The 27,301-nt window shown below is 42.0% G+C and overlaps 1 protein-coding gene across 2 annotated transcripts in view; it reads left to right on the forward strand.

Annotated features, from left to right (window-relative positions):
• The window catches only part of PPIL4 (peptidylprolyl isomerase like 4), a 35,263-nt gene extending 10,934 nt beyond the window's left edge, over positions 1-24,329 (forward strand). The window contains exons 5-13 of one of the 2 annotated variants that reach the window (XM_077289182.1): positions 3,850-3,992; positions 6,916-7,012; positions 7,120-7,236; positions 11,109-11,233; positions 19,539-19,605; positions 19,688-19,799; positions 21,471-21,567; positions 23,123-23,261; positions 24,038-24,329. In XM_077289182.1, the coding sequence (XP_077145297.1) occupies positions 3,850-3,992; positions 6,916-7,012; positions 7,120-7,236; positions 11,109-11,233; positions 19,539-19,605; positions 19,688-19,799; positions 21,471-21,567; positions 23,123-23,261; positions 24,038-24,259 (1,119 nt within the window). In that variant the 3' untranslated portion in view covers positions 24,260-24,329. The remainder of the gene's footprint in view (positions 1-3,849; positions 3,993-6,915; positions 7,013-7,119; positions 7,237-11,108; positions 11,234-19,538; positions 19,606-19,687; positions 19,800-21,470; positions 21,568-23,122; positions 23,262-24,037) is intronic. The other variant, XM_077289183.1, reaches the window with a different exon arrangement.
• The last annotated feature ends 2,972 nt before the right edge of the window (positions 24,330-27,301 follow it).

Here is a 27,301-nt window from a genome sequence, read left to right on the forward strand (position 1 = left end):
TTCCCTTAATACATCAGCACGCCTTTATGGCGACAATCGACCTGAAAGATGCGTATTTTCATATCCCTATTCACCCGAGACATATAAAATATCTCAGGTTTGCGATTCAGGGGAATCATCAGGTGGAGCACTATCAGTTCAGAGTCCTCCCCTTCGGCATCTCATCAGCTCCGAGAGTGTTCTCCAAAGTGATGGCGGAAGCCGTGTCATTCATTCGGAGACAAGGGGTTTGTATAGTGCCTTATCTGGACGATCTGCTGATAGTAGCTCCCACCAAAGTGACCCTGGTATCTCACGTATCAACCACATTAGAGATATTGAAGTCTCTGGGTTGGATACCGAACATAAAAAAATCCCAGCTTCAACCCTCAAGAACCAGAAGGTTTTTAGGAGTAATTCTGGACTCGGAAAAACAAATGTCCTTCCTTCCAGAAGACCACAGACTACCATTGGTAGTAAAGGTCAAGAAATACAAGGAGACGAGATCTCCCACGCTCCGGGAAGGAATGTCACTCTTAGGCTCCATGACAGCATGTATACAGTCGGTGGCTTGGGCTCAAGCCCACTCAAGAATTCTCCAAACTCATTTGCTAAGCAATTGGGATGGTCGTCCTGGCTCTTTAAACAAGAGGTTTCACACTCCAGGTCGAGTAAAAGCATCACTAACGTGGTGGATGAAGTCCGAAAATCTTCGCAGGGGTGTGAGTTGGATTCAATTCCCGTTAACCACGATCAAGACAGATGCCAGCAAGAGAGGCTGGGGAGCCATGATAAATCATGTTCCTTATCAGGGTCTTTGGGACCCGTCAACCAGAGAGAGATCGTCAAACTTCCGAGAACTCAAGGCTGTGGAAGAAGCTCTCCTTACAACAAATCATCAACTCTCTGGACAACATGTCCAGATATACTCGGACAACATGACCACGGTGGCTCACATCAGGCATCAGGGCAGTACAAGATTCACCAGTCTGAAAAATATCTCTGCACGAATCTTTGCCTGGGCCGAGAAACACCTACTGTCTCTGACGGCAACTCACCTAAAAGGTACTGCCAATTTTCAGGCAGATTATTTGAGCCGACAGGATATTCACCCAGGCGAATGGAGTCTGGATCGGCAAACTTTCAACTTACTGGTAAACAGATGGGGTCTCCCGGAGGTCGACCTCTTTGCTTCTCACCAGAACGCGAAAGTAGAAATATTTTTTTCCCTGGATACAAGAGGAAATCCCAGAGCAATAGATGCCTTGGTTCAAGATTGGCAATTTCATCTGGCATATGCTTTTCCACCCATACCGATCCTGGCAAAAGTGCTACGGAAGATTCGGATAGAAAAGACTCCAACTATTTTGATCGCTCCATTTTGGCCCAAGAGAAGTTGGTTCAACATGATTATTCAACTTCAGGTGGACGGACCGTTAATGTTGCCATCGAAGGCCAATCTCCTTTCCCAGGGCCCAGTGCTTCACTCGGATCCTCAGAGGTGGAATTTAGCGGCGTGGTTTCTGAAGCCAATGTGCTGAGAGCAAAAGGGCTATCTAACCCGGTTATAGCTACTCTTCAAAAATCCAGAAAACCGGTAACAAATGCTATTTATAATAAAATCTGGAAAAAATTTTCATCTTTTTGTCTGCCTAACCCTCCAGACCCTCTTAAGCCAGATATATCTAAAATATTGGACTTTTTACAAAGAGGCCTAGAAATTGGTCTGAGACCCAGTACTCTGAAGGTCCAGGTCTCGGCACTTAGTTCCATCTTTGACCAAGATCTAGCAGGGCATCGCTGGATTAAAAGGTTCATGACCTCAGCAAACAGAATGAACCCTAGGAAACAAGTTATAGTTCCTCCATGGGACCTTAATATTGTGCTTCAAGGCCTTACAGGTCCACCGTTCGAACCTTTGTCTACCTGTTCCCCACAGAATCTTGCCTACAAGACTATTTTCTTGGTAGCTATTACTTCAGCTAGAAGAGTGGGTGAATTACAGGCCTTATCAATAAGAGAACCTTATCTACTGGTTAGAGAGGACTCAATAGTTCTCCGTCTTGATCCTTCTTTCCTCCCAAAAGTGGTCTCTGAATTTCATCGTTCTCAAGAGATAGTGTTACCAACTTTTTGTAGTAATCCTGCAAACTCTGAGGAAAGAAAATTTAATACTCTTGATGTTAGACGTATCCTGCTACATTATTTAGATCAAACCAGTGCTCTTAGAGTCGATCACAACCTTTTTGTCCACTCTTCAGGACAAAATAAGGGGAAGAAAGTAGCCAAGAGTACCATCGCTTCTTGGATTAAAAAAGCCATAACAGAAGCTTACCTGGCTCAAAATAAACTACCTCCAGTAGGAATCAAGGCCCATTCAACTAGATCTACGTCGGTCTCCTGGGCAGAGAGAGCAGGTGCGACTCCAGAGCAGATCTGCAGGGCAGCTACGTGGTCGTCTCTCCATACCTTCTCCAAACATTATAGGTTGGATGTATTATCCAACAGAGATTTAGTCTTCGGCCGCAAAGTTCTTCAGGCCGTTGTCCCTCCCTAGTGCCAATTAGTTGGTATTCCTCCATATGCCGTCGTGGAAGGTGACTAGAGAAAATAGAATTATTCTTACCGTTAATTCGGTTTCTAGGAACCTTCCACGACGGCACTAATTTCCCACCCTCTATATTTCCTGGATTAATTCTGGGACTCAGAAGGTAACCGGTGCTTTGGTTTCAGTTATAAGTCACTGGTGAATGGGAGGTGGGAGGTGCTTTTAACCTCTCTTGTGTTTCCTGTTCCCCATCAGGGCAAAGAGACAACCTCCATATGCCGTCGTGGAAGGTTCCTAGAAACCGAATTAACGGTAAGAATAATTCTATTTTCTCTGGAATAAGACATCAGATCGCAGATATCAAGGTATCGTTTTATTCAGCTTCCTATGAGCTGCTTACCCATATGGACGGCATAAGAGGGTTGATCCTACTGACAGATTCCCTTTAAAGGGTTATACTTTTTGAGAGGTTTATAGCATGTCAAAAGTATATGCCATAAATAGTTAATTGTTTTTAAAGTTGAAAGAAGTCACAGGTCCATTGTGCTCAACCTATAACATAACATGTTGATTCAGAGGAAGTCAAAAACCCCGTGAGGCAAATGTTAATTATCCCATATTAGGAGAAAAATTCCTTTCCGACTCCACATGCGGCAATCAGACTGGTTCCCTGAATCAGCGTCCCATCAGGTGTCAGAGAGTTTCATTAGCTAACTGCAGTTATTTAGGAGATGCAGACTCCCTTCCAGGACTCTGGAGAATGGGGGTAGTCTTCTTCCCTAATTAATACTGTAAAGCTGAGGAGACCCTGCACACATGGAACTCTCAAATGAAGATTATGCGTTTGATTAGTAAAGACATGATTGCATACGCCAGTCTGATGGACATGCAGGAGGCAGGCATCTCTCCAACTCAAATATGCTTTTCAGGAGTGCTAAACGGGGGTCAGAGGACTCTAGACTTTTGATATTTGGGTGATCTACACAGTGCTATACTCATTTATGATCAGCCCTTCTCCTGAGCAGTGTGATACTCCTCTTCCCTCTGACATGGAAACTACTGTATACAGAACATTGGGGGCACAGTGGGATGAATGTGACTGCTGCCCCCCAGTTGTGCACCTGTGCAAGCACATATATTGCTCTGTACCGCCATATTTTTAAACATGCTTCATATTTAAAGGTGTTCTATGAAATAGAACCCTTGTGTGTACACGCGTACACCTGATACAGTGAGTTGGTCTTCTTAGTTCCTTTGTGATTGTTTATCAGTGTGAAAATTTGTAACGAATAATAAACCAGCATCTCTGTTTTTCTTTACAGTTCCTTGTTACTACAGGAGAAAATTTGGACTATCTAGATGGGGTACATACAGTGTTTGGGGAAGTAACAGAAGGAATGGATGTGCTAAAGAAGATCAATGAGACCTTTGTGGATAAAGACTTCGTTCCTTTTCAAGACATCCGGTATTTTGAACAAATACAGTTTTTCCACATAGTCAATAAAATGTAAAAGTAAGACGTTGTATTACTTTGAATTTGAGTCCCTCACCGACTTAAGATGTACAGTTACACTACCGTTCAAACGTTTAGGGTCACCCAGACAATTTTGTGTTTTCCATGAAAACTCATACTTTTATTAATCAAATGAGCTGCCAAATGAATTGAAAATCTAGTCCAGACATTGACAAGATTCGAAAAAAAGATTTTTATTTGAAATAATAATTTTCTCCTTCAAACTTTGCTTTCGTCAAATAATGCTCCCTTTGCAGCAATTACAGCATTGCAGACCTTTGGCATTCTAGCAGTTAATTTGCTGAGGTAATCTGGAGAAATTTCACCCCATGCTTCCAGAAGCCCCTCCCACAAGTTGGTTTGGCTTGATGGGCACTTTTTGCGCACCATACGGTCAAGCTGCTCCCACAACAGCTCAGTGGGGTTGAGATCTGGTGACTGTGCTGGCCACTCCATTACAGATAGAATACCAGCTGCCTGCTTCTTCCCTAAATAGTTCTTGCATAATTTGGAGGTGTGCTTTGGGTCATTGTCCTGTTGTTGCATGAAATTGGCTCCAATCAAGCGCTGTCCACAGGGTATGGCATGGCGTTGCAAAATGGAGTGATATCCTTCCTTATTCAAAATCCCTTTTACCTTGTACAAATCTCTCACTTTACCAGCACCAAAGCAACCCCAGACCATCACATTACCTCCACCATGCTTGACAGATGGCGTCAGGCACTCTTCCAGCATCTTTTAAGTTGTTCTGCATCTCACAAATGTTCTTCTGTCTGATCCAAACACCTCAAACTTGGATTCGTCTGTCCATAACACATTGTTCCAATCTTCCTCTGTCCAATGTCTGTGTTCTTTTGCCCATGTTAATCTTTTCCTTTTATTAGCCAGTCTCAGATATGGCTTTTTCTTTGCCACTCTGCCCTGGAGGTCAGCATCCCGGAGTCGCCTCTTCACTGTAGACGTTGACACTGGCATTTTGCGTGTACTATTTAATGAAGCTGCCAGTTGAGGATCTGTGAGGCATCGATTTCTCAAACTACAGACTCTAATGTATTTGTCTTGTGGCTCAGTTGTTTAGCTGGGCCTTCCACTTCTTTCTACTCTGGTTAGAGCCTGTTTGCGCTCTCCTCTGAAGGGAGTAGTACACACCGTTGTAGGAAATCTTCAGTTTCTTGGCAATTTCTCGCATTGAATAGCCTTAATTTCTAAGAACAAGAATAGACTGTCGGGTTTCATATGAAAATTCTTTTTTTCTGGCCATTTTGAGAGTTTAATGGAACCAACAAATGTAATGCTCAAGATTCTCAACTAGCTCAAAGGAGGGTCTGGTTTATAGGTTCTCTAATCAGCCAAACTGTTTTCAGCTGTGCTAGCATACTTGCACAAGGGTTTTCAAGGGTATTCTAACCATCCATTAGCCTTCTTACACAGTTGGCAAACACAAAGTACCATAAGAACACTGGAGTGATGGTTGTTGGAAATGGGCCTCTATACACCTATGAAGATATTGCATTACAAACCAGACATTTTCAGCTAGAATAGTCATTTACCACATTAACAATGTATAGAGTGTATTTCTGAATCATTTAATGTTAGCTTCATTGGAAAAAAACTGTGCTTTTCTTTAAAAAATAAGGACATTTTTAAGTGACCCTAAACTTTTGAACGGTAGTGTATGTCATGTACCGGCTCCCCAAACTCTCTCAGTTCCTGAGTCCGCATCTTTCCCTGCAGAAGATGGCTGTGACATTCAGCCATTATTTCCCTCTAATAGCCATGCATAGACCTTCTGGCTGGTGTTTGTAGGAGACGGTGATATATGCGATATACCACACAACTATAGTATTCCTTCATTTAGTACAAACGATCAGATGGTTAAAGTCCCCTAAGGAAACTAATAAAGTGAAAACAGAAAAAGAATTAATATAAAAAGTAAAAGTTCAAATCATCCCTCTCCCCTCCTAATAAAAATAGCGAAATAAAAATATATACATGTGGAATCACTACATCTGTAAAAGTCCTATCTATCAAGATATAAAATTAATGAACAGCTTAATGAGAAAAAAATACATAAATCTATACTTCAGAATTATGTTTGCTTTTCAACAAGTTTCCAATTTTTTTTTTTCACCACTGGAAAAATAAAAAACCTATGCATGATTTGGTATCTCTGTGATTGCACTGACCTGGAGAATCATATTTTTATCGTATAGTAAACACTTTAAATAAAAAAAAATAAAAAATCAATTGTGTAATTACACCTCTTTGCAGTTTATGCATTTGGAATTTATTCCCGCTTTCTTATACATCACATGATAAAATAATGGTGTCATTCAACAGTACGACTGTTTTTCACAACAACAAAAAGCCATCATATGGCTATGTTGATGGGAAAGTAAAAAGTTATGGTTCTTGTAAGAAGGAAAGGAAAAAACAAAAAACGCAAAAATGTGATATAGCCATGTTGAGTACAGGTTAAAGATAATATAATGTATGTATAAAAACAATACTCACCTTACTGATCATTGCTGCTGCCCAGGTCTGGTAAATGTGCTTTTTTTTCTGTCTGGGAAGGATATATTTCTCATTCACCAATCCCTGACCACACCAGTGACAATAGAATCTTGGCCAACAATAGGAGAGGAAATAAGGTGAGTCCGAAGATTAAATCAGGATTGTAAAATTTGTTTAAAGGGAAGCATTATATTTTATCAAATAACACTTTTTAGTTGAATAATAAAAAATTCTTCTATCTGGAGAACCTTCATTGCGAGAGGGTAAAAATCCATCTCGGCCACGTATTAGATACACAAATACAATTATACAAGGTGCGGATTAGCGGGAGCTATTCAGTTGCATTTATATGTATTGATAGAATAAACCATACTGTGATTCTGGATGACCCATTTGATGACCCGCCAGACCTCCCCATTCCAGATCGTTCCCCAGAACCTACAAAAGAGCAGTTAGATGTGAGTATTGCAGTGGAGAACTTCATCCTTTTATATCTTTTTTTTTTTTTTTTTTTTGTCTCCTTTATGATAATGTTGTAATAATCATCACTTTATTATAATCCCAGAGTGGACGTATAGGCGCTGATGAAGAAATTGACGACAGTAAAGGAAAGTCAAATGAGGAGATTGAAGAACAACTGGCTGATAACGAAGCTAAGACCAGAGCTGTGCTTTTAGAAATGGTATGAATATATTATTGGAAAATTTACCATTCAGTGCCTTCAGTTTATTTTGTGAGTCCGTATGATTACACTGAGGCATATTTATCAATACTGTCTAATTTTTAGACAGAGCTGATTTAGACTAGGCAGTCTTACCTGTCATTTCAGGTAACTTTTCAATATAAGCTGTCATATTTGTCTACATGAGGAATTATACATGCAATTATGAGTTATTAACTTGTTTTCAACAGTTTTCCTCTGCATATTCTCTTCCTAATTTTCCATTCTATCTGAATTAATGAGTGGAGACTCACAGATATGATTTCTCCAGTACACAGAAGCAGTGGGATTCCTCCTCTTTTTCTGTGTAGCACAAGAGGGGGATACTGTGCTACAGTACTGAGCTGTGTGGCTGTGAATCCAGCACAGTATTAAGATAGACTTGTGCTGGAGCTTGAAGCAAATCTTTTATGTGTATTTCACTTTCAGTACTCCTTCTCCTCTTCCCTTCTCGATAGAGTATAACAGGAGTTGTAACCTAATACATCACTATTTGTCGTCCGTCTTGCGTTGAGTAAGGCAGATTTGAGCTGTTGTTCAGAGTGGATGGTGAGTTCGAGGAAGAGGGGAAGAAGTGATTCATAAGTGGAGAAAGAAGCGTAATCTCCAACTGATAAAGCAGTGAACTGGAGTCAGGGTTTCTTTCTCTACCATAGTGGTTGATGCTGTTCATACATATGGAGCATGTTAGACTTTTTTGCCAAGTGACAGCAAAGACAAGGGGCATAAAGTTTGTAAAATGCATAATAAATATGGTGCTAAATGTTTTTGTGTTGCCATATTCTTACAGCCCTGTCTCTAGGGCTATGTAAGCAATTATTTTTAAGCACAAGAAGATGTCGTTTTCGTCAGTGCCATTTTGCTCTACTTGTAACTTTCTTATTACCGTACTCATTACTATGTTTTTTGAGAGGTGTACTGAACAAAATAATTTATATAAATATGAACACTACATCTTTCAATATACCGTATTTTCCGGCGTATAAGACGACTGGGCGTATAAGACGACCCCCCAACTTTACCAGTTAAAATATAAAATCTTCTTAAAAGTCGGGGGTCTTCTTATACACCCTATGTCGTCTTATAGGGCCGGTGAATATGTGCCTTTTGGGGGGGGGGGGGGAGTGATCCTGATGACGAGGGGGCGTCTCACAGGAAAGTGAGTATCCCCCATTACCTTATCGTAGCGGTGCAGCGTGGGGGTCTCAGTGCTGGGAGTGGCAGCGGCGGCTGCTGTGCTCTGGTGCGGCGGCTCCTCTTCTGTGTGGGGCCTCTGTGCTGTGGGGTGGCGGTGGCATATCTTTATCCAGTTGGGGCTCCTCCGGCATCTCCTTAGCCCTGGAGGCCCCGCCGCAACTCCATCGGTGCAATGCAGCGGCCATTTTCCCGGAGGCAGCTCAATAGGTGCGATGCGGTGGCCTCCGGGAAAATGGCCGCTGCTCAGATTCAGATCTCGTCCCGAAATCTCGGGACACGAGATCTGAATCTGAGCAGCGGCCATTTTCCCGGAGGCCACCACATTGCACCGATGGAGTTGCGGCGGGGCCTCCAGGGCTAAGGAGATGCCGGAGGAGCCCCAACTGGATAAAGATACGCCGCTGCCGCCGCCACCCCACAACACAGAAGAGGAGCCGCCGCACCAGAACACAGCAGCTGCCGCCGCTCCCAGCACTGACACCCCCACGCTGCACCGCTAGGATAAGGTAATGGGGATTACTCACTTTCCTGTGAGACGCCCCCTCGTCATCAGGATCACTCCCCCTCCCCACCCACCATATACACCGGCGTACAAGTCGATTCCCGGCGTATAAGACGACCCCCGACTTTTAAGAAGATTTTCGGGGGTTAAAAAGTCGTCTTATACGCCGGAAAATACGGTAATTGAAATGTCAACTTAATTCTCTGCATCTATACTATGATAAAACAATTTTTTCATATCTTGCTACTTTTCGCAAAAAAAGACCCCAACAACTTTTTTTTTTTACCATTTGTTTGAGACCCATAACTGTTGTTTTTCTGCAAGCAAAGCTTTGTGACTGATAGTTTTTGCTGTACATACCGCTTTGATATCACTATGATTTCTTTTTATTTCATTTACATTTTTTAGTTGGAGGGATGAACCAAAAATAGCAATTCTGGTGGGTTATTCTAAATATAGTGGTAACATTTTATATTATGGGTTTTAGTTTAGCTGTTTCATAGCAATAAAACACTTGACACAATTAAAGCATTTGTCATTTTTATAGTCATGGTTAAATGAGAACAGACAATGCAATAAATCACTGAGAATAGCGAGTCCCTGTATAACAGGGTAATCACATCTGTGATGGCTCCATTTCACCAGAACACTATCAAATGGTTTGTAGTGGATATAACTAACTTTTTAATTTTTTTTATTTATTTTTTAAAGTTTAGAGAGGTTTTTTCAGGCTTAGTTTTTGCATTACAACCTACAGTTTGTATTGGTACCGTAAATATGACGTTTTGATCACATTTTCTTTCATCTTTTGTGAGGGGAGATGAACAGAAACAGCAATTCTAGCATTGTTTTCATTTATATTTTAGATAGTTTTACAATATTGGTTGTATAGATTTATGATATAGATCATTAGAGTTACAGCAGTGAAAAATGTGGTTTTCTTTTGTGATGTTTTCACCTTTCATTAGATTCCAATATGTCTTCTTTTTTTTTTTACCTGTCTAAACAGATTTGCATGGCGCCTGTTGGGTGCAAGTGTGTGGAGTGGGCTTGTTATAGAGCCGGTATCTCTCTGTGACAGCAATCGTAGTTAAAGGGTTTTTCTGAGCACATAAAAAAAGTCCCTATACCCCCTTAACTTTTTTATTTTAGTTTTTTGTTTTACTCCCCTTAAGCCCACTCTAGTCATTCTTGTGGTTTTATTTTTTACATCCTGTACTTCATACTAACTATCCCTCTGTTCCTCCCGACTACATTTTTCAAAGAAACTGTGCTGTATCGTGCCTACCCACTCCAAATACAAACCACCATCCTGCTGTCTGAAGATAGATAAATTGCTGTACATTTTTTCTCATTTTTAACATTCCTTCCCCTTCACCTAGTAGTCACTATCCCGAGGCACTCTCACAGGCAATAATGTTACAGGTGCTGACACTAGCAACACACAGGGTCAGTGTATTGTGGGGGAGCAATGAGCTATGTAATAATTAATTCTAATGTATGCATTCTGCAACTCCTAGCTCCATATTTTCTAGCTAAAACGGCAAGTTGAAAAGATGACTTATTCTGTGTGGAGCCTGCAATGTGTGTGTTCTCTCCCTGCTCTCCCTCCCTGTGCACATCTCCAGTCACTCACAACTCGCTGAGGGTTGCAGGTCTCGCTCCTCATGACATCACTGTTCAGAGCACAGACAGGAAATCTGCCCTTTGTGTTTGGAATGGACTATGGTAGGGAAAGGGCTCAAGACGAGTAGGTTTCTTGACAGCAAGTAAATTTCTTCATTTTTGGTAAATTATGTTAAATCATTTTTATACCCTTTGTCAGTGGCGTTTAAGCTAGCTCTGACCGCATCCATTACCGTTGGGTACCAGCTCTGTAATACAACTGGCACCTGCTGTAGATGGAGCAAGTTTAGCTGCTGAGCCTGCTCCATTTAGTGATGGCGCATGGCTGGCGTTTAGGGGTCAAGGCATGATGCTAGTGTTAAGATGGCCTTACCTCCTTGTCCAACAACTGGATGTGACTTTTTATAGAGTTGATGATGCCAGATAGGATATTTACACTATTATACTTTCAAGATAGGACTATAAACCTTGCATTAGTTAGAGAATACCATTTTTTTTTCCTTTTAAGGTTGGCGATATACCAGATGCAGATATAAAGCCTCCTGAAAATGTTCTGTTTGTATGTAAATTGAACCCTGTTACAACTGATGAAGATTTGGAGATCATCTTTTCAAGATTTGGTACTATTAAGAGGTATACTCTGAACACCTCATCTAAAATAATAGGTTACCGTAACTTTCATAGGTGCAAAGAAAATATTTGAGATTACTATTGAAAGTATGCTTTTATGATAGAGAAATAAATGCATAATTGTGACTTATTCTCCTAGGTAGGCAGAATAGCTCTAAAGGAAGGGAAGAGAATTTGTTTTCCATATACTAGTTTCCCTTTTTTACAAACTGGTAATTGTGATTACTGTAATAATGTTATAGTAGTATGTAAGGGAGTTGTAAATGCTTATATAATTGTATAATGGTTTCTATATTACCAGCCACAATGCCTATACTACATATAATACAGGGTAAATGACAACAATTGACTGATTTTTATCACGTTTGGTGTTTCGGACCACCAAGAAGAAACAAGTGCGGCTTGTGAGGCAAATATATGGAATGTGCTCATTGTACAGTGCCTGCAGAAAAAATCTTTACACTTGTGCAGCAAAAAAAACTTTTGCATATAAAATCCACATCATGATTTCACTTCTGAAAAGTGCACACAATGGGGGAGATAATCAAAAACTGTCTGAATCCATGCCTAAACGACTGCAGATAGTGATAAAATGTAAGCGTAACATGACAAAAATGCTAATTGTAACTAAATATCCGCAATAAAACACTTGCATGTTAAGATTTTGTGGTTTCGTTGAACTTTGTAAAGATTTTTGTTTGCCGGCACTTGTAGATTCTGACTCGAGGCAGCAAAAGTACAAAGGAACACTTATGGGAAAACGGCTTAAAAAAAACACGTGTGAAACAAACCAGAACGTGTTAAACTTTAGATTCCTCAAGGTAGCCCCCCTTTTGCTTTATACTCTCAAGCACCTTCATCAGGACTGGTTAAGTTTTTAAAAATGAAAAAAAAACAAAACAGTAAAGTATTAATGTTTGAATAAAAAAACAAACAAAAAAATAATATAAATATATATAATAATTTTTTTATTTTTTTTTAATGGTGTAAAATATGAAAAATATTTTAAAAGTTTTGAAATCTTTAACATGTAAACACTGGGGGAACAACAGTTGCTTGTCATGAAAACCTAAGTATAATGCTAGCCCACAGTTATGCCTGCGGTAAATGTGGGTGGGATCTTCTCACATGTGTCTGTCACTCCTCTCCTTCCCTTCTGGGTGTCTGCAGTAGGATGGGGGAGGCTAAAGATTAGGAACACGGTGCAGAGCCATTTTGTTGCTAACTGCAGTGTGATGCTGAGATGTGGAGCATCACAAAAGATCGCTGGCAGGGACAGTTCTAACTTTCCTGCTAAGTGAAACGACAATTGAAATGGCGCCCCTTCACTACAGTGCGGTATAAATTTGCATGGACGAAATTCCTCCTTTTATTTGAAGGGTTTTGTTAACTGCTTTCATTGTATGATTAAATGACTTGTCATCATGATTTCTCTGATCGCCCATGACGGCACCACGGAGAGAGGGGATCCGCCCACCAAGGACAGGAAACCTACGGATAAAAAGGCGGTACCACTCTCCCGCATCAGTTGGTTTCCTGTCCTTGATGGGAGACCTATGGACTTACCAGATCGACGTGGGAATTCCGGGGCCATCTAGTCCGGTTCAGGCAGCTGGGGTCCCTCTGCCTCGGCTAAGGTGGTGACCCGAAGCGCCACCGCGAAGGGCTAGTGGGCCTCTAGGGTGTGCGGGGGAGGTGACAAGGAGTTCGCGGTCACCTCCCCAGGTAAGATGCAGCAGGCAACATCCAGTGGGGTCCCTCTGTGGTTGCGGGAGGTGCGGCGGCCCTCCCCCCAAAAAAGCTGGCGTCAGTCTGCACACTGCACCGCCATCGGGCATGCAGAGCCGCACACTAAGGACTGCATAGGACCGGAGGCGCCGGTCAGCAGCGCCATATATGCACTCCCGGCGCCATCTTGCAAGTTCGGCGCATGCCCGGGATTAAGCTGGTCTCGCGAGGCGCCGGCGAAGCGCTCGTACCGCTTCTGCGCAGGCGCCGCTTGGATCCGACGGCGCAGGCGCCGGCGTTCGGCGCTCCTCGCCATCAGCCGGGCGCTACTGCGCAGGCGCCGGCGTTCGGCGTCAGCCGGGCGCTACTGCGCAGGCGCCGGCGTTCGATCAGCCGGGCGCTACTGCGCAGGCGCGGATAATAAAAAAAAAAAAAAAAAAAGCGGCGCGAAGGCTTTAAATGGGGAAAGCTACTTCCTCCTAGCGGCTCCGCAAATTTATCAGCAGAAGCCTCAAAAAAAGCTGCTTGCAACTACATCAGAGTGTTGTCAAAGCAGTGACCGCAGACCAGCAGCAATATGAGCGACCCGGCATCTCCCTTGCCAGAATCATCTCCACCTATAGCAGCGCCACAGCAGCAGCAGCAGCAAAAAAGGCGACAGCAGCGCCAGGACACCAGCAACGAACGCCAGAGGTCCCAACGCAGTAAGGGGTCCAGTACGGCGTCGGGGAAAAAGCCAGAGGCGGAGAATCCCCAATCGGTATTTATGGGTCCTGGAGGTGGTAAGTGGATCTTCGTGAAAGTCAGAGACAGTAAGGTTATTATTTGTCTCTTTTAGGGGAGGAAGAGCGTAGGCAAAACAAAGCATAGAATTTGTGCCATCTGCAGAGAAGATCTTCCACCTGCCTGGGAGAAGACGCTGTGTAATACTTGCATACAGCAGACAGTATCTGAAAGTCTGCCAGGGTTTGCAACCGACTTAAAAAACCTGATTAAAGAGCAAGTAGAAGACACCCTTAGATCCCTAAAAAAGGGGAAAAAACGGAGAAAGACCAAGGATAGGTCTCCATCTCCGGTCTCAAAATCTGACAGCGACAGTGCAAGCTCAGTATCCTCCGACTCCTCCTCCTCCTCATCGGCATCATCCACTTCTTCCTCGGGGGGGCACAATTGTTTCCCTCTAGAGGACACCGATGGCCTTATAAAGGCGGTGAGAAGTACTATGGGATTAGTAGACTCCCACCCCAAAAAATCGGTACAGGACATCATGTTCGGGGGCCTAGAACAAAAAAAGAGGAGAGTTTTTCCACTTAATGATGCAATTGCAGCTTTAATCAAAAAAGAATGGAAAAAGCCCATGAAAAAGTCTCTCTTAACTCCCAAAAGGAAATACCCTTTTGAGGACGAATCCTGCTCCTTTTGGGAAAAAGCCCCCAAATTAGATGTGGCTATAGCCAAAGCGTCAAAAAAATTCGCACTCCCGTTTGAAGACATGGGGGTACTAAAAGACCCTATGGACAAGAAGGCGGACGCCTTCCTCAAAGGCTCTTGGGAGGCAGCAGGGGGGGGCTTAAAACCTGCAGTAGCAGCGGCGTGTACATCTCGCTCCCTAATGATTTGGCTAAACCAACTAGAGGGTCAATTAAAAGGGAAGACTTCCCGAGACTCCATACTGAATACTTTACCAGTGATGAGAGGAGCCGCGGCTTTCCTGGCTGACGCCTCGGCCGACTCAATCAGACTAGCCGCTAGGTCAGCAGCACTAGCTAATGCAGCCAGGCGCGCCCTCTGGCTTAAGAACTGGCCAGGCGACCTCCAAACTAAGACAAGACTGTGTACCATCCCCTGTGAAGGAGAATTCTTGTTTGGCTCCACTTTAGATGACATTTTAGAAAAAGCTGGGGACAAGAAAAAGTCCTTTCCTCCCTTGGGCCTCCCCTCTTACCGGAAGCCCTTTCGGAGCAAGAGGTTTTTCCGAAAGAACCCGGGGAGAGGCCAGGGGAAATGGGAGGATAAGAGGAACAAAAACAAGGGGTTTATCTTTAATAAAAACCCCAATGATAACAAGAAACCTCCGCAATGAAGGTTCGCCCCAGGTGGGAGGGAGGCTGTCTCGCTTTCTCCCAGCCTGGAAAAAGATTACCTCCAGTCAATGGATACTGAACATTATAGAATCAGGACTGAGGTTAACATTCAAGAGATACCCTCGTCCCTCTTTTACGATGACATCTACAAGGTCTTCAGCAGAGGAACAGCTGGCACTAGAAAGAGAAGTCATGGGGTTAGTAGAAAAGAGAGTTCTACTGGAGGTCCCCCCTCAAGAAAGAGGACAAGGATACTATTCCCCTCTATTTCTGAGAAGAAAACCAGACGGGTCTTTCAGAACCATCATAAATCTGAAAAGTCTAAACAACTACTTAGAGGTCCAGGCATTCAAAATGGAAACGATAAAGTCATCTATCAAGATGCTGTTTCCTCAATGCTTCATGGTGGTCCTAGACCTAAAGGACGCATATTATCACGTCCCAATACACAAGGATCACCAAAGATTCCTCAGGATGGCGGTTCACATCAGAGGAGTCCTAAGCCACTTCCAGTTCTCAGCTCTGCCTTTTGGTCTAGCCATAGCACCGAGGATTTTCACAAAACTGATTGCGGAGGTAATGGCCCACCTCAGAGAAGAAAATACCTTGATCGTACCATATCTGGACGATTTTCTGGTAATAGGCTCCTCCCCGCAGCACTGCGAGCAACAACTGGCAATTGTGATTCATTCCCTAAAAGAACTAGGCTGGCTAATAAACATAGAAAAATCCAGACTAATACCTTCTCAAGTTCAGGAGTACCTAGGTCTCACCCTAGACTCCATAGAAATGGAATGTCGGCTACCAGAGAACAAAATACAAAAACTAAAAAGTTTGGTATCGAGGGTTCAGTCTCTCCCCTCCATAACACTCCGTCAGGGTATGTCCCTCCTAGGCTCCATGACCTCTTGCATCCCCGCAGTCCAGTGGGCCCAATTACATTCGAGAGACCTCCAATGGCAGATATTGTCGGAACAAACCCGTCTAGGAGAGCATTTAGACGGGCGGTTAATTCTATCTCCTCGTACCAGCCACTCTCTGACATGGTGGAAATCGCAGGAAAATCTTTCCCAGGGGGTCCCGTGGGTAATTCAGATCTCAAAAGTCCTGACTACGGACGCAAGCCCTTCAGGGTGGGGAGCTCATTTAGACGATCTGGTAGCCCAGGGCACCTGGTCTCCGTCCCTAGCAGACAAATCCTCCAATATGAAGGAACTACTGGCAGTCAAATTTGCCCTTCAGAAATTCTTGAAAGTCCTTCACTCTCATCACGTAAGAGTGATGTCGGACAACCGGGTGGTAGTATCTTACCTCAATCACCAGGGGGGCACCCGTTCCAAAAATCTAATGGAAGTGACCAACTCAATCCTGCAAATAGCCGAGAGCAACCTCCTATCCATAACAAGTCTACACATAAAAGGGGAAGACAACTACAAAGCGGACTTCCTCAGTCGGTCCAGCCTAAAACAGGGAGAATGGGAACTAAATCAGGCAATATTTACCCAGATCACAGAGAAATGGGGTGTTCCCAAAATAGATCTCTTTGCGAGTCACCTAAACAAAAAAGTAACCTCCTTTTGCTCCCTATCTCCCCTGGGGAACCCAGTAGTTGTGGACGCTTTTCTGATGTCTTGGAGCCATCATCTGCTCTATGCCTTTCCTCCTCTCATTCTGATTCCAGCAGTGCTGAGGAAGATTCGGGAGGACGGGGCGCTGGTTATCTTAATTGCCCCGTTCTGGCCGAAGAGACCTTGGTTCTCATGGATGAGAAAGATGTCAATGTCCGACCCCTGGGTATTACCAGACCTTCAGGATCTATTGTCACAGGGCCCAGTCTGCCATCCAAGGGTCAAGAACTTGCACTTGACAGCTTGGCTCTTGAAAGGAAGCTGCTAAAAGACAGGGGGTTCTCCCCAGGGCTAATCTCAACCTTATTACAAAGTAGGAAGCCAGTTACAACGAAACGATATGGCAAGATATGGAAAAAGTTTTTGTCTTCATCAGGCGAAAAAGTAGGGAAAGAAATTCCCCTTAATTCCATACTAGAATTCCTACAAAATGGGTTGGAGATGGGGCTGGCCACTAGTACCCTGAAAGTTCACGTGGCAGCATTGGGGGCCCTATTCAATTTTGATTTAGCTTCAAATAGGTGGGTCGCTAGATTCATAAAAGCAGCAGGAAGATCAAGGCCTCTTCCGACAAAAATCGTTCCTCAATGGGACTTAAACTTAGTCCTTAAAGCCCTGACCAACCCACCATTCGAACCATTACACGAAGCTTCATTAAAAAACCTATCTCTCAAAACCGCTCTGTTAGTCGCCCTCACTTCTGCCCGTAGGGTCAGCGACTTACAGGCTCTTTCGGCTAACCCTCCTTACACACAATTTCTAGAGGATAGGGTCATTTTAAAAACAGACCTAGCATATCTCCCGAAAGTGGCTTCAAAGTTTCACAGGTCTCAAGAGATTTCTCTCCCTTCCTTCTGTCCCAACCCTGTAAATAGGAAGGAACAAACATTACATACACTAGATGTACGAAGATGTCTCTTACGTTACCTAGAAGTCACTAAGGAGAGTAGGGAGGATGCCTCTCTGTTTGTGTGTTTCCAGGGTCCCCGGAAGGGGAAAAAAGCATCGAAAGCCACCATAGCAAGATGGATTACGGATGCCATCAGTCTTTCGTATTCGGCAAGTGGGATGTCCGTTCCCGGGGAGGTTAAGGCTCACTCAACAAGGGCAGTGGCATCTTCCTGGGCGGAGAAGGCCGGAGTTCCTATAGACCAGATATGTAGAGCTGCTACCTGGTCCTCACCATCTACATTCTATAGGCACTATAGATTGGACCTAAACTCCTCTTCAGACCTTACCTTCGGTAAAAGGGTTCTGGAAGCGGTGGTCCCTCCCTGAATGTACTATCTATGCAATTCTCTCCGTGGTGCCGTCATGGGCGATCAGAGAAAAATATAGTTCTTACCGATAACGGTATTTCTCTGAGCCCATGACGGCACCCGTACATTCCCTCCCTTCACCTATGGGTGCTCACATTAAATAGTGCCACGATTTATTCATAGTTTACTAATAGTTTTTAAGTCACGCGGTATCTCGTTATGCTAAACAAGTTAAAGTTAACAAATGTTTTAGTAGTCTCCCATCATTTTCTATGTAAAACAACTGATGCGGGAGAGTGGTACCGCCTTTTTATCCGTAGGTTTCCTGTCCTTGGTGGGCGGATCCCCTCTCTCCGTGGTGCCGTCATGGGCTCAGAGAAATACCGTTATCGGTAAGAACTATATTTTTTCCAGGTCTTATGATTATAGCGATACCAAAGTTGAATTGTGTTTTTAAAATATGATTTTTTTAAATCAGAATAAAAAAAAAAATGGTTTGTGTCACCATTTTCGGCGATGCATTGGTTTTGTTAGTCATGAAAACCATCAATTCCCATGATGAAACTGGCACTCATGAGGACCATGCTAGGAAAGGGAGACCAAGAATTACCTTTGCTGCGGTGGACAAGTTCGTTAGTTAAAGTAACACGCTTGAGAAACAAATCAAAAGTACGTCAGATAACAACCCTCCTAAATAATTCCCAAACATCAAATAGCAGATACAGCTCAATCTCAGCTGGCGTTTATGGTCTGATTGCGTCGAAGAAGCCGCTACTGAGAACCGCAAGCAAGAAGAAGAGACTTGTTTAGATTTGGACTAAGCAACACAAAGACTGCACATTAGATCAGTGGAAATCTCTACTTTGGTATGATGATTTAAAATGTTGAGATTTTGGTACCATCCGATATATTTTTGCGAGACACAGAAAAGGTAAACGGATGGTTTCTTCATATAATGGCCACCATGAAGCATGGAGAAGGAGGTGTGATGCTGTGAGTGTGCTTTGCTGGTGACACTGTGGGTAGTTAATTCTAAATTCAAGGCACATTTACCCAGGATGCACATTTATGCCATCCCTTCTGGTTTGCACTTGGCAAGACCATCATTTGTGTTGTAGTAGTACAATGACCCAAAACAAACTTCTAGGCTTTGTAAGGAATGACCAACTACAATCCAATTGATATGGCTTGGGATCAGTTGGACTGCGGAGTAGTTAAAGCAGCCAACAAGTGCTCATCACCTCTTGGATCTCCTTCAAGACACACAGAAAGCCATTTCAGGTGTCTTCCTGATGAAGCTACTTAGAGAATGCCATGGGGGTGTAAAGCAGTCATTAGCATAAAAGGGGATTTGGTGGGATGGAATTTAACGCAAATTCTAGTTTGTTTCATAGGTGTTTCGTTACTCCTTGGTTCAGTTTGTGTCCGTTTGTGGTTTTGTTGTATTCGGTCTGAATCTACAATGTGCACATTCCAATATGAACAAGGAAAGGCATTGCATGAACAGGGGTATTTAAACTTCTGACCAGTACTGTAATGGAGAAAAAAAGAGAAATTAGCAATATGGATATAAAACTAGCTGATATATGGCTTTTGTTTCCTACGTTAGCTGTGAAATAATACGGGACTGGAAGACTGGGGAATCGCTGTGTTACGCGTTTATTGAGTTTGAAAAGGTATAATTTTTATATTGCGCATTATAGAGTCTAATGGTAATGTGGATATATAAAGACAAAATGATATCTTATTAATTCTCAGGAAGAAGACTGTGAGAAGGCCTATTTCAAAATGGATAATGTACTTATTGATGACAGGCGCATTCATGTGGATTTCAGTCAGTCTGTTGCTAAAGTAAAATGGAAAGGAAAAGGTACTGTGCTAAGATTTATAATAGATTTTGTTTTGTTGGAACCATATGAGTATGTGTATGATTGCATGGGTGCTGAAGCAAGAACCGCATTTTGTGGATTAGAAGACGCACCCCAAATTTTGAGGAGAAAAATAGGAAAAAAAAATATTTTGTTAATAAAATGGTGGTGCTTCTTATAATCCATGCGTCTTATTGCTTACCGGGGGTGGTGGCTGTGGTGAAGCGGGGTCCGTGCTGGAGGAGGCAAGAGTGGAGCATTGCTGCGGGCTGGGATGAGGGGGTGTTCAGATGTGCGGCGCACCGCTGCGGCTTTCGATGCTTGGGGGCTCTGCTGACAGTTTGTGAAAGCCCATTGCCACCGCACTTATATGGTTTACTATGTGGTGGACTTCGGGAAAATGGCTGCCGGGGCTGTGCATGAGCAGATGGAGATCTTGGCACAAATATCTCTGGAGATGAGATCTCGGCGCTCATCACCGCTCTAGCTACTCACTGAGAACCTGCCAATATGTAAATTTTACATAGGTTAAATGCTATCGTTCTGAATCGAGCATAGTTTGTCTTTAGTTCCTGATATATGGCCTCTTATTCCCTGTATACAAATCTAGTCTTTTTTAGCCATGTGTGCATGGTCTACAAGAAGACTACCATAGAGAGGAGTAGAAGAGTTGGATTGCACTACATACAGGGAAGGGAATACCATATCTCAGGAATAGTAACCTCAGCTCCATAAGGTTTTAAGAGCAAAAGCTATTTTTCTGCAATGGAAGTAGAGTCTGTTTTTCTAGCATGCTTTGGGTTAATTGTGAGAAAAGTGCAATTCTAATGTGTGATGTTTTAAAGCAAGTGGGAAGTTAGTTAAATAGCTTACCTTTTATCAGGCTTTACAACCTGGCTAATGATATTAAAGACAATTTGTCAGCAGGGTTTTGCTATGTAATCTGAAGACCACAGGAGAGAGGCTGACACACAGAATTCAGAGTCACTGTCAAAGTGCAAGCTGCTGTTTACTAACTGTGAGGAATTTATCATGAATCCCTTAGTGACATAGCCAATTTGGTACTTAACCCCCTAACGACCGCCGATAAGCCTTTTAACGACGGCAGTTAAGGACACTTATGCCTCAGCGCCGTTTTATTAACGCCACGGAGAAATAAGGGTATAGCGGCCCCAGCGTCAGAATTTCTCTGGGGTCTCCGCTATCGACCCCAGTGTTGCGATCGCCATTATTAATGTTATAACAGCAACTGCAAAAAAAGTCCAATTTCCCATTTAATTTCTCTTGCCTCTGAAGTGATCGTACATCAGAGGAGAGAGAAATAGGGTCCCACGATTCCCCATTGCTGCCATTAAAAGGTGTATAGGCAGTCGTTGAGGGGTTAAGAGAATAACATTGCTGGACTATACTAGACCAGCAACACCCCCCCTCCCTCTGTGATAAGCAGCTGACTGTCTATGGACTTTGCACATACAGAGCCTGGTGTGGGCGGGCGCAGCTTTCTCAGCTCTGCTTCATTCTAAATCTAAAAGCTTTGTGTCAGAAGGGCTGCGCCCAGTACTCTAAGATGTGGTAGCAAAAAACCTGCTGACAGATTCCATTTAACCAAGCAGAAACTGCATGTGTCTGATCCCTAAGGAGCTGAATGTAATTCAGATGATTTGATTTTTCAGGTGGAAAATATACCAAAGATGATTTCAAAGAATATGAGAAGGGTGCTGGGAAATCTTCCAAGCTTGCCTTGAAAGACCAAGCTAAACCCAAACAAGAGTATCCTTCAACAATTCAAATGTTTCAGTCCATTGAAAAAATGAATCTTGATTTAAAACTATATTTTCAATAAATTTTGCAGAAAACAATAGAGCAGGCAAATATAAGGAACTCTGTAATATATCTGATCTGAGAAATCTATTTTCTCCACTTATGAGACATCTCTTCCCCCTTTACGCTGCCTCCTGAATTCGTCATCCACTCAACATGGTTAAAACAAGAAAAGTCGGAGTTCCAGTACAGTCTATTGTATGTGCTATATGGCGAGGGGCAAGGAGTATAGTGAGAACACAAGGAAAAGGAGACATGTAAATACTGTGCTGTTTTCTGCAAGTGTTTTATTTAGCCCCAGAGCTGTAATTTACATGTACACTTTTCTGTACTTTTGTATAATTTTCTGTGTGCTTTTGACTGTGTGCTAACAGAGGAATGAAAAGAAGTACCGTATTTTCCGGCGTATAAGACGAATTTTTAACCCCTAAAAATTGTCCCAAAAGTCGGGGGTCGTCTTATACGCCAGGTACGGCATGTGCAGGGAGCGACCCTGGATGTTCCCAGGGTCTGAAGGAGAGGAAACTCTCCTTCAGGCCCTGGGATCCATATTCATGTAAAAAATAAAGAATAAAAATAAAAAATATGTATATACTCACCCCTCCGAGAAGCCTGGCTGTCACCGCTGCAAGCGTCTGCCTCCGTTCCTAAGAATTGCAGAGCGTGAAGTACCTTCGATGACGTCACGGTCAGGTGACCGGTCACATGAGCGGTCACGGACCAATCACAGGACTGCGACATCATCGAGGGTCCTTCATGCTCTGCAATTCTTAGGAACGGAGGCAGACGCTTGCAGCAGTGACAGCCAGGCTTCTCGGAGGGGTGAGTATATCCATATTTTTTATTTTTATTCTTTATTTTTAACATGAATATGGATCCCAGGGCCTGAAGGAGAGTCTCCTCTCCTTCAGACCCTGGGAACCACACGCCGTATAAGATGACTGGGCGTATAAGATGACCCCCGTCTTATACAGCGGGCATATCCCAAATTCCATATTTTATATGGAAAAGTTGGGGGTCGTCTTATACGCCCAGTCGTCTGATACACCAGAAAATACGGTAATCCATCTGTGTGTTGAACTGGGTATTGTAGAGATCATAGCAGTTAGACTCCTTCCACCAGCTAAGAGTCAATTGTAAGTTATGTGCAAAAGAGATCAGATCGGCATATCCATAAAATAAAACGTAAAACTTTATTTCTGAAAGGGTAAAATTTCCACGTTCAGATGATAAATGACGAACACGCTGACTTTTCTGGCATTGATGTCTCCCTTAGTCATAGAGTATAGCAAAGTATCATTGGAAGACATATTTAAGAGAGTCCACTAACCATATGGCAAAAAAAACCATTTTTTCCCCATGAACCCACTTAAAACTTGTACGTGTAAATGGGGTCTAAACCTGCCCATCAACAAAATGCTCAGTTTTGCTCAGCGCTTACAGTTATGTAACTGATCAAATAAGCAAACAGTTTCCTTATCAGTACAATTCTTAACTATCTTAGCAGCAAATACGAGCTGGTATTGGATGACGATGTAGAAGACACCAGCAGTACTCAGCGACATCCTTCTAAGCACAAAAAAGATAAGAAGCGCTACTACTCGGATGATGATGAAGATGACCGAAAGATGAAAAAGTCAAAGGTATTATTACATGTATTCTGATTATACATTGATACACCATCACTGATTTTTCGCACTCAGCAATTCTCTCATTCATCCGATGTGCGGAAATCTACAACAAAGCCACATTCAAATGAATAAAACCGTTTTGGGTTACCAGCTTAACAGGCGGGCAAGCATGCTGATGTAGGACTGCATTTATCCCTCATGGGTGGGGTGGGAGGTTGATAACAGAATATATGTTTAAATGATATGCAATGCCATTATAAAAATGAAAGTCCCTCTAAAATGTTTCATAATTAGTATGTTGGTATAACATAATTAGAAGGGAACTAATTATTTAAAATAATTGAATTTCTGTTTAAAATATATTTTTCTGAGAATTATATAATTAATGGGGGATTTTTTCTTAGTCTACCTACAAATTTTCTTTTTACTTGAGTTAAAATAAGGCTTTAACAAAAAGTTATAATGTAATGAAATATCACATTTATAGGAGCTGCCTGTTTATTGAATAAAAACCATAATAGACCAACCAGAATGTTGGAGTGAATTGTTACAAATGTTATAAATAGTTCACTATTCTTGCTTGTCCACCACTCCATTCGGAAAGAGCTCTACCGAACCCTGTTCTTGGGATTGACAGGGGTAAGACCCTCAGCGATCAATAGGTTGTCCTGTATTCTAGCAATAACCTATCCTTGGTACAACCCCTTTAATTCTAGTTCTAAATGGATGGTATTGGCATTTTTTACCTAGAATAGTTTTCTAATCTTTAATCCGATTATTCTGACAAGGAGGCCCATCACAGGAGACACGAAGATGACTACTGTAGAGAAAAGAGGAGAGTTGAAAAGAAGGATCACAGAAGAAGCCGCAGTTTGTCACGGGAGCGTAGTAGCTACCAGAGCTCCAAAGATAAGTCAAGAGAAGAAGCAAGAGAAAGAGACCGAGAGAGGAGAAGAGATAGAAGTCCAAAGCACTATAAAGAAAGATCTAAATATCGAGAAAGAGATTAAAAAGCAAGGAAGAGATTTCCCTGTGTCAAAGTATACATTTTTAACAATAAAAATCTTAATTTTTTTTTCCAAGTTTTCTTACTACTGCCTCTTTTACAGTGTTGGCGTTTTTCCACGTTAGTACTACATACATTATTCATGATTGGCAAGAAAAAGTATTTTATTTGAGCACTATTAACTATATTTTGGGAAATGTAAGAATTTTTTTTAATTGTGGCCCCCAAAAAATTGAAAAGTTAAAGGTTTGGTTCGAAACTGACGTTTATTTTAATCCAAAATTTCTGTCTATTTAACGTCATAATTCAAGACCTCACTGCTGAAGCCTCTGCTGCCACTCTCTAAAGAAGTGTCATCAGTGAGGTTCGTTTCAGGGGCTAGTCCCTGCTCTACTGAGTACCCGTCAGTTGTAGTGATGAGCGAATATACTCGTTGCTCGGATTTTCCCAAGCACGCTCCTGGTGGTCTCCGAGTATTTGTGACTGCTCTGAGATTTTTAGTTTTCCTTGCCACAGCTGCTTGATTTGCAGCTACTAGACAGCTTGATTACATGTGGGGATTCCCTACCAACCAGGAAACCCCCACATGTACTCAGGCTGGCTAGCAGCTGTAAATCATGCAGCTGAGGAAAGGAAAACTAAATCTCCGAGCAGTCACAAATACTCGGAGACCACCCGAGCAACGAGTATATTCGCTCATCACTAGTCAGTTGTCGATTCTGACTTATGCTTGTCACAGTGCAATAATCCCTCTAAGCCCTTCACTCTCGGGCTGTTTTTTTTGTTTTTTCCTTCCCTTCCAAGAGCCATAACTTTTTTTTATTTTTCTGTCAATTATGAGGGCTTCCTTTTTTGCAGGACGAATTGTACATAACACCATTCATTTTACAAAATGGTGTACTGGAAAACGGGGGAAAAAATTCAAGTGTGGTGAAATTGCAAAAAATAAGTGGTATTCCACAATACGTTTTTTAATTTTTTTATTTGTTTCATTTAGCATGTTCACTATATGGTAAAACTGACTTTACAGTATGATGATTCCCCAGGTCAGTGCAAGTGCGCGGATACCAATCATGTATAGTTTATTTTTTCTTTAAATGGTAAAGAAAAAATTTCCAAAATTTGTATGAAAAACATTTTTTTGGTTTTCTTGTCATTTTCCAAAACCTTAGCGTTTCAATTTTTCGGTATCTGAGGCTGGGTGATATGGCTCGTTTTTCGCACCCTGAACAGACTTTTTTTATTTATCTCATTTTGAGGTAGATGCAATGTTTTGATCACCTTTTATTGCAGTGTTGCTGCAACCAAAAAAAAAAAAAAAACTTCACTGTCATTTCAATTTTTGTTCTCGTTACACTGTTTACTGATCAGATTAAATTATTTTATATTTTGACATATTGGACATTTCAGTGATGCAACAGGGGCGTGATTTGAACTTTTGTTGGTTGTTGTTTTTTTTTTTAATATTTTAAAAACTACTTTTTTTTACTATATTTAATAGTCTCCTTATGAGGCTTGAAGCTGTGATCATTCAATCGCCTGTTCTGTAAATAGCACTGCTCAGTACAGCAGAAATTATGATCATAATGATTATGTAAGGATTATTACATAATCCATCCAATTCTCACGTAAGAGAGAATCTACAGTCGTGTGACCGTAGCCTAATGCATAGTGACGGTATGCTCCCTTGGCAGCTCTTATGAGAAGTACCAAGCCGGCAAGAGAGCGCACTGTCAGTAATAACAAGGTATGTCAGGACAATTCCTGTATTTATTAGACACTTTTTTTAAATTTTAGCACTGTCTGACAACCATTTGATAATGGGTTAATATAGCCCAAATATCTCGACATATGATATAGAGAGAGTGGAGGAGGATCAAGCAGTTTGAATTTAACTCATCTGAGCCTTTTTCTCTCAGGGAGATGACATTTTTGGCCTCACTGACACAGTAGTGATTTCTCTTCTGTAAAAACAGACTGCTATTCATCAGCTTTTTAGATCAGTGAATTTTCCTTGATTGAAAAGAAAATTGCAAAGCTTTTGACTAATTATTGCACTGTTCAGTATACAAATCAAATGGACTGTAAACTAATGCCATCTGTAGAATGTCCATGATTTTTATGGACCCATAGATTTAAACAGATAATTTGAATTCATTACTCCAATCAGGTTTTTAGATTTTTTTTTGTGGACACATGGTCCTCAAAAAATGTGGAAATGTGAAGAGCTCATTGGACTTTTAACGGGTACGAGTTCTATCAGTGAAAAACACGTTTGTTTCTGTATGAGACTTTTGGCTTTCAGAGTTTAAAAATCCCACTTTAACTTTTCCGCAAACACACATGTTCACATTATTATCAGAACTCAAAAGACCAAAAAGTCCATACAGATCTTAAAGATAAAATGTACTACATATTTACAAGTGTTTGTGCTCTCAAACATGTTAAAGCAACTGAATGCGATATTGGTACTTAGATAAAAGATACACTGGCAACCTCACTCCAAACTAATCTGCAGTACCAGATCAAACTGACACCTGTGCAACATTATCTTGAATAAAATGAAACCTATAAAATACAGCTGTTTGGATACCAGAATTTACTAGCCCAGAATATTAAAAGGTGTACCAAGGGTATTTAGATTTATTTACTCATTTACATATAGCGGCATTAATTCCACAGAGCTTTTACAAACATAATCATTGCTGTCCCCATTGGAGCTGACAACCTAAGTTTCCTATCAGTATGTCTTTGGAGTGTGGGAGGAAACCGCAAACATGGGGAGAACATACAGACTTCTTACAGATGTTTACCATGGTGCTAACCGATGAGCCAACATGTTGAAAGGACATGGATATGTGGATATAACTTGCCAAACGAGTTGTCCTAGTTAATACAAAGCATCCTCTTCAGGAGTTATTGGATGACTTGATAAGTCCTGGGAATAATGAATGCCCTGTATACTGATTCAACCAAAGTCAAATGAGTCTCCTGTGTCTGTGGCCTTATTTAAAAGCCATTGTAAATCCACTGGCATAAAACTCAT

The sequence above is a fragment of the Ranitomeya variabilis genome, chromosome 2 (assembly GCF_051348905.1).
Source record: "Ranitomeya variabilis isolate aRanVar5 chromosome 2, aRanVar5.hap1, whole genome shotgun sequence".
NCBI classification, from domain to species: domain Eukaryota; kingdom Metazoa; phylum Chordata; class Amphibia; order Anura; family Dendrobatidae; genus Ranitomeya; species Ranitomeya variabilis.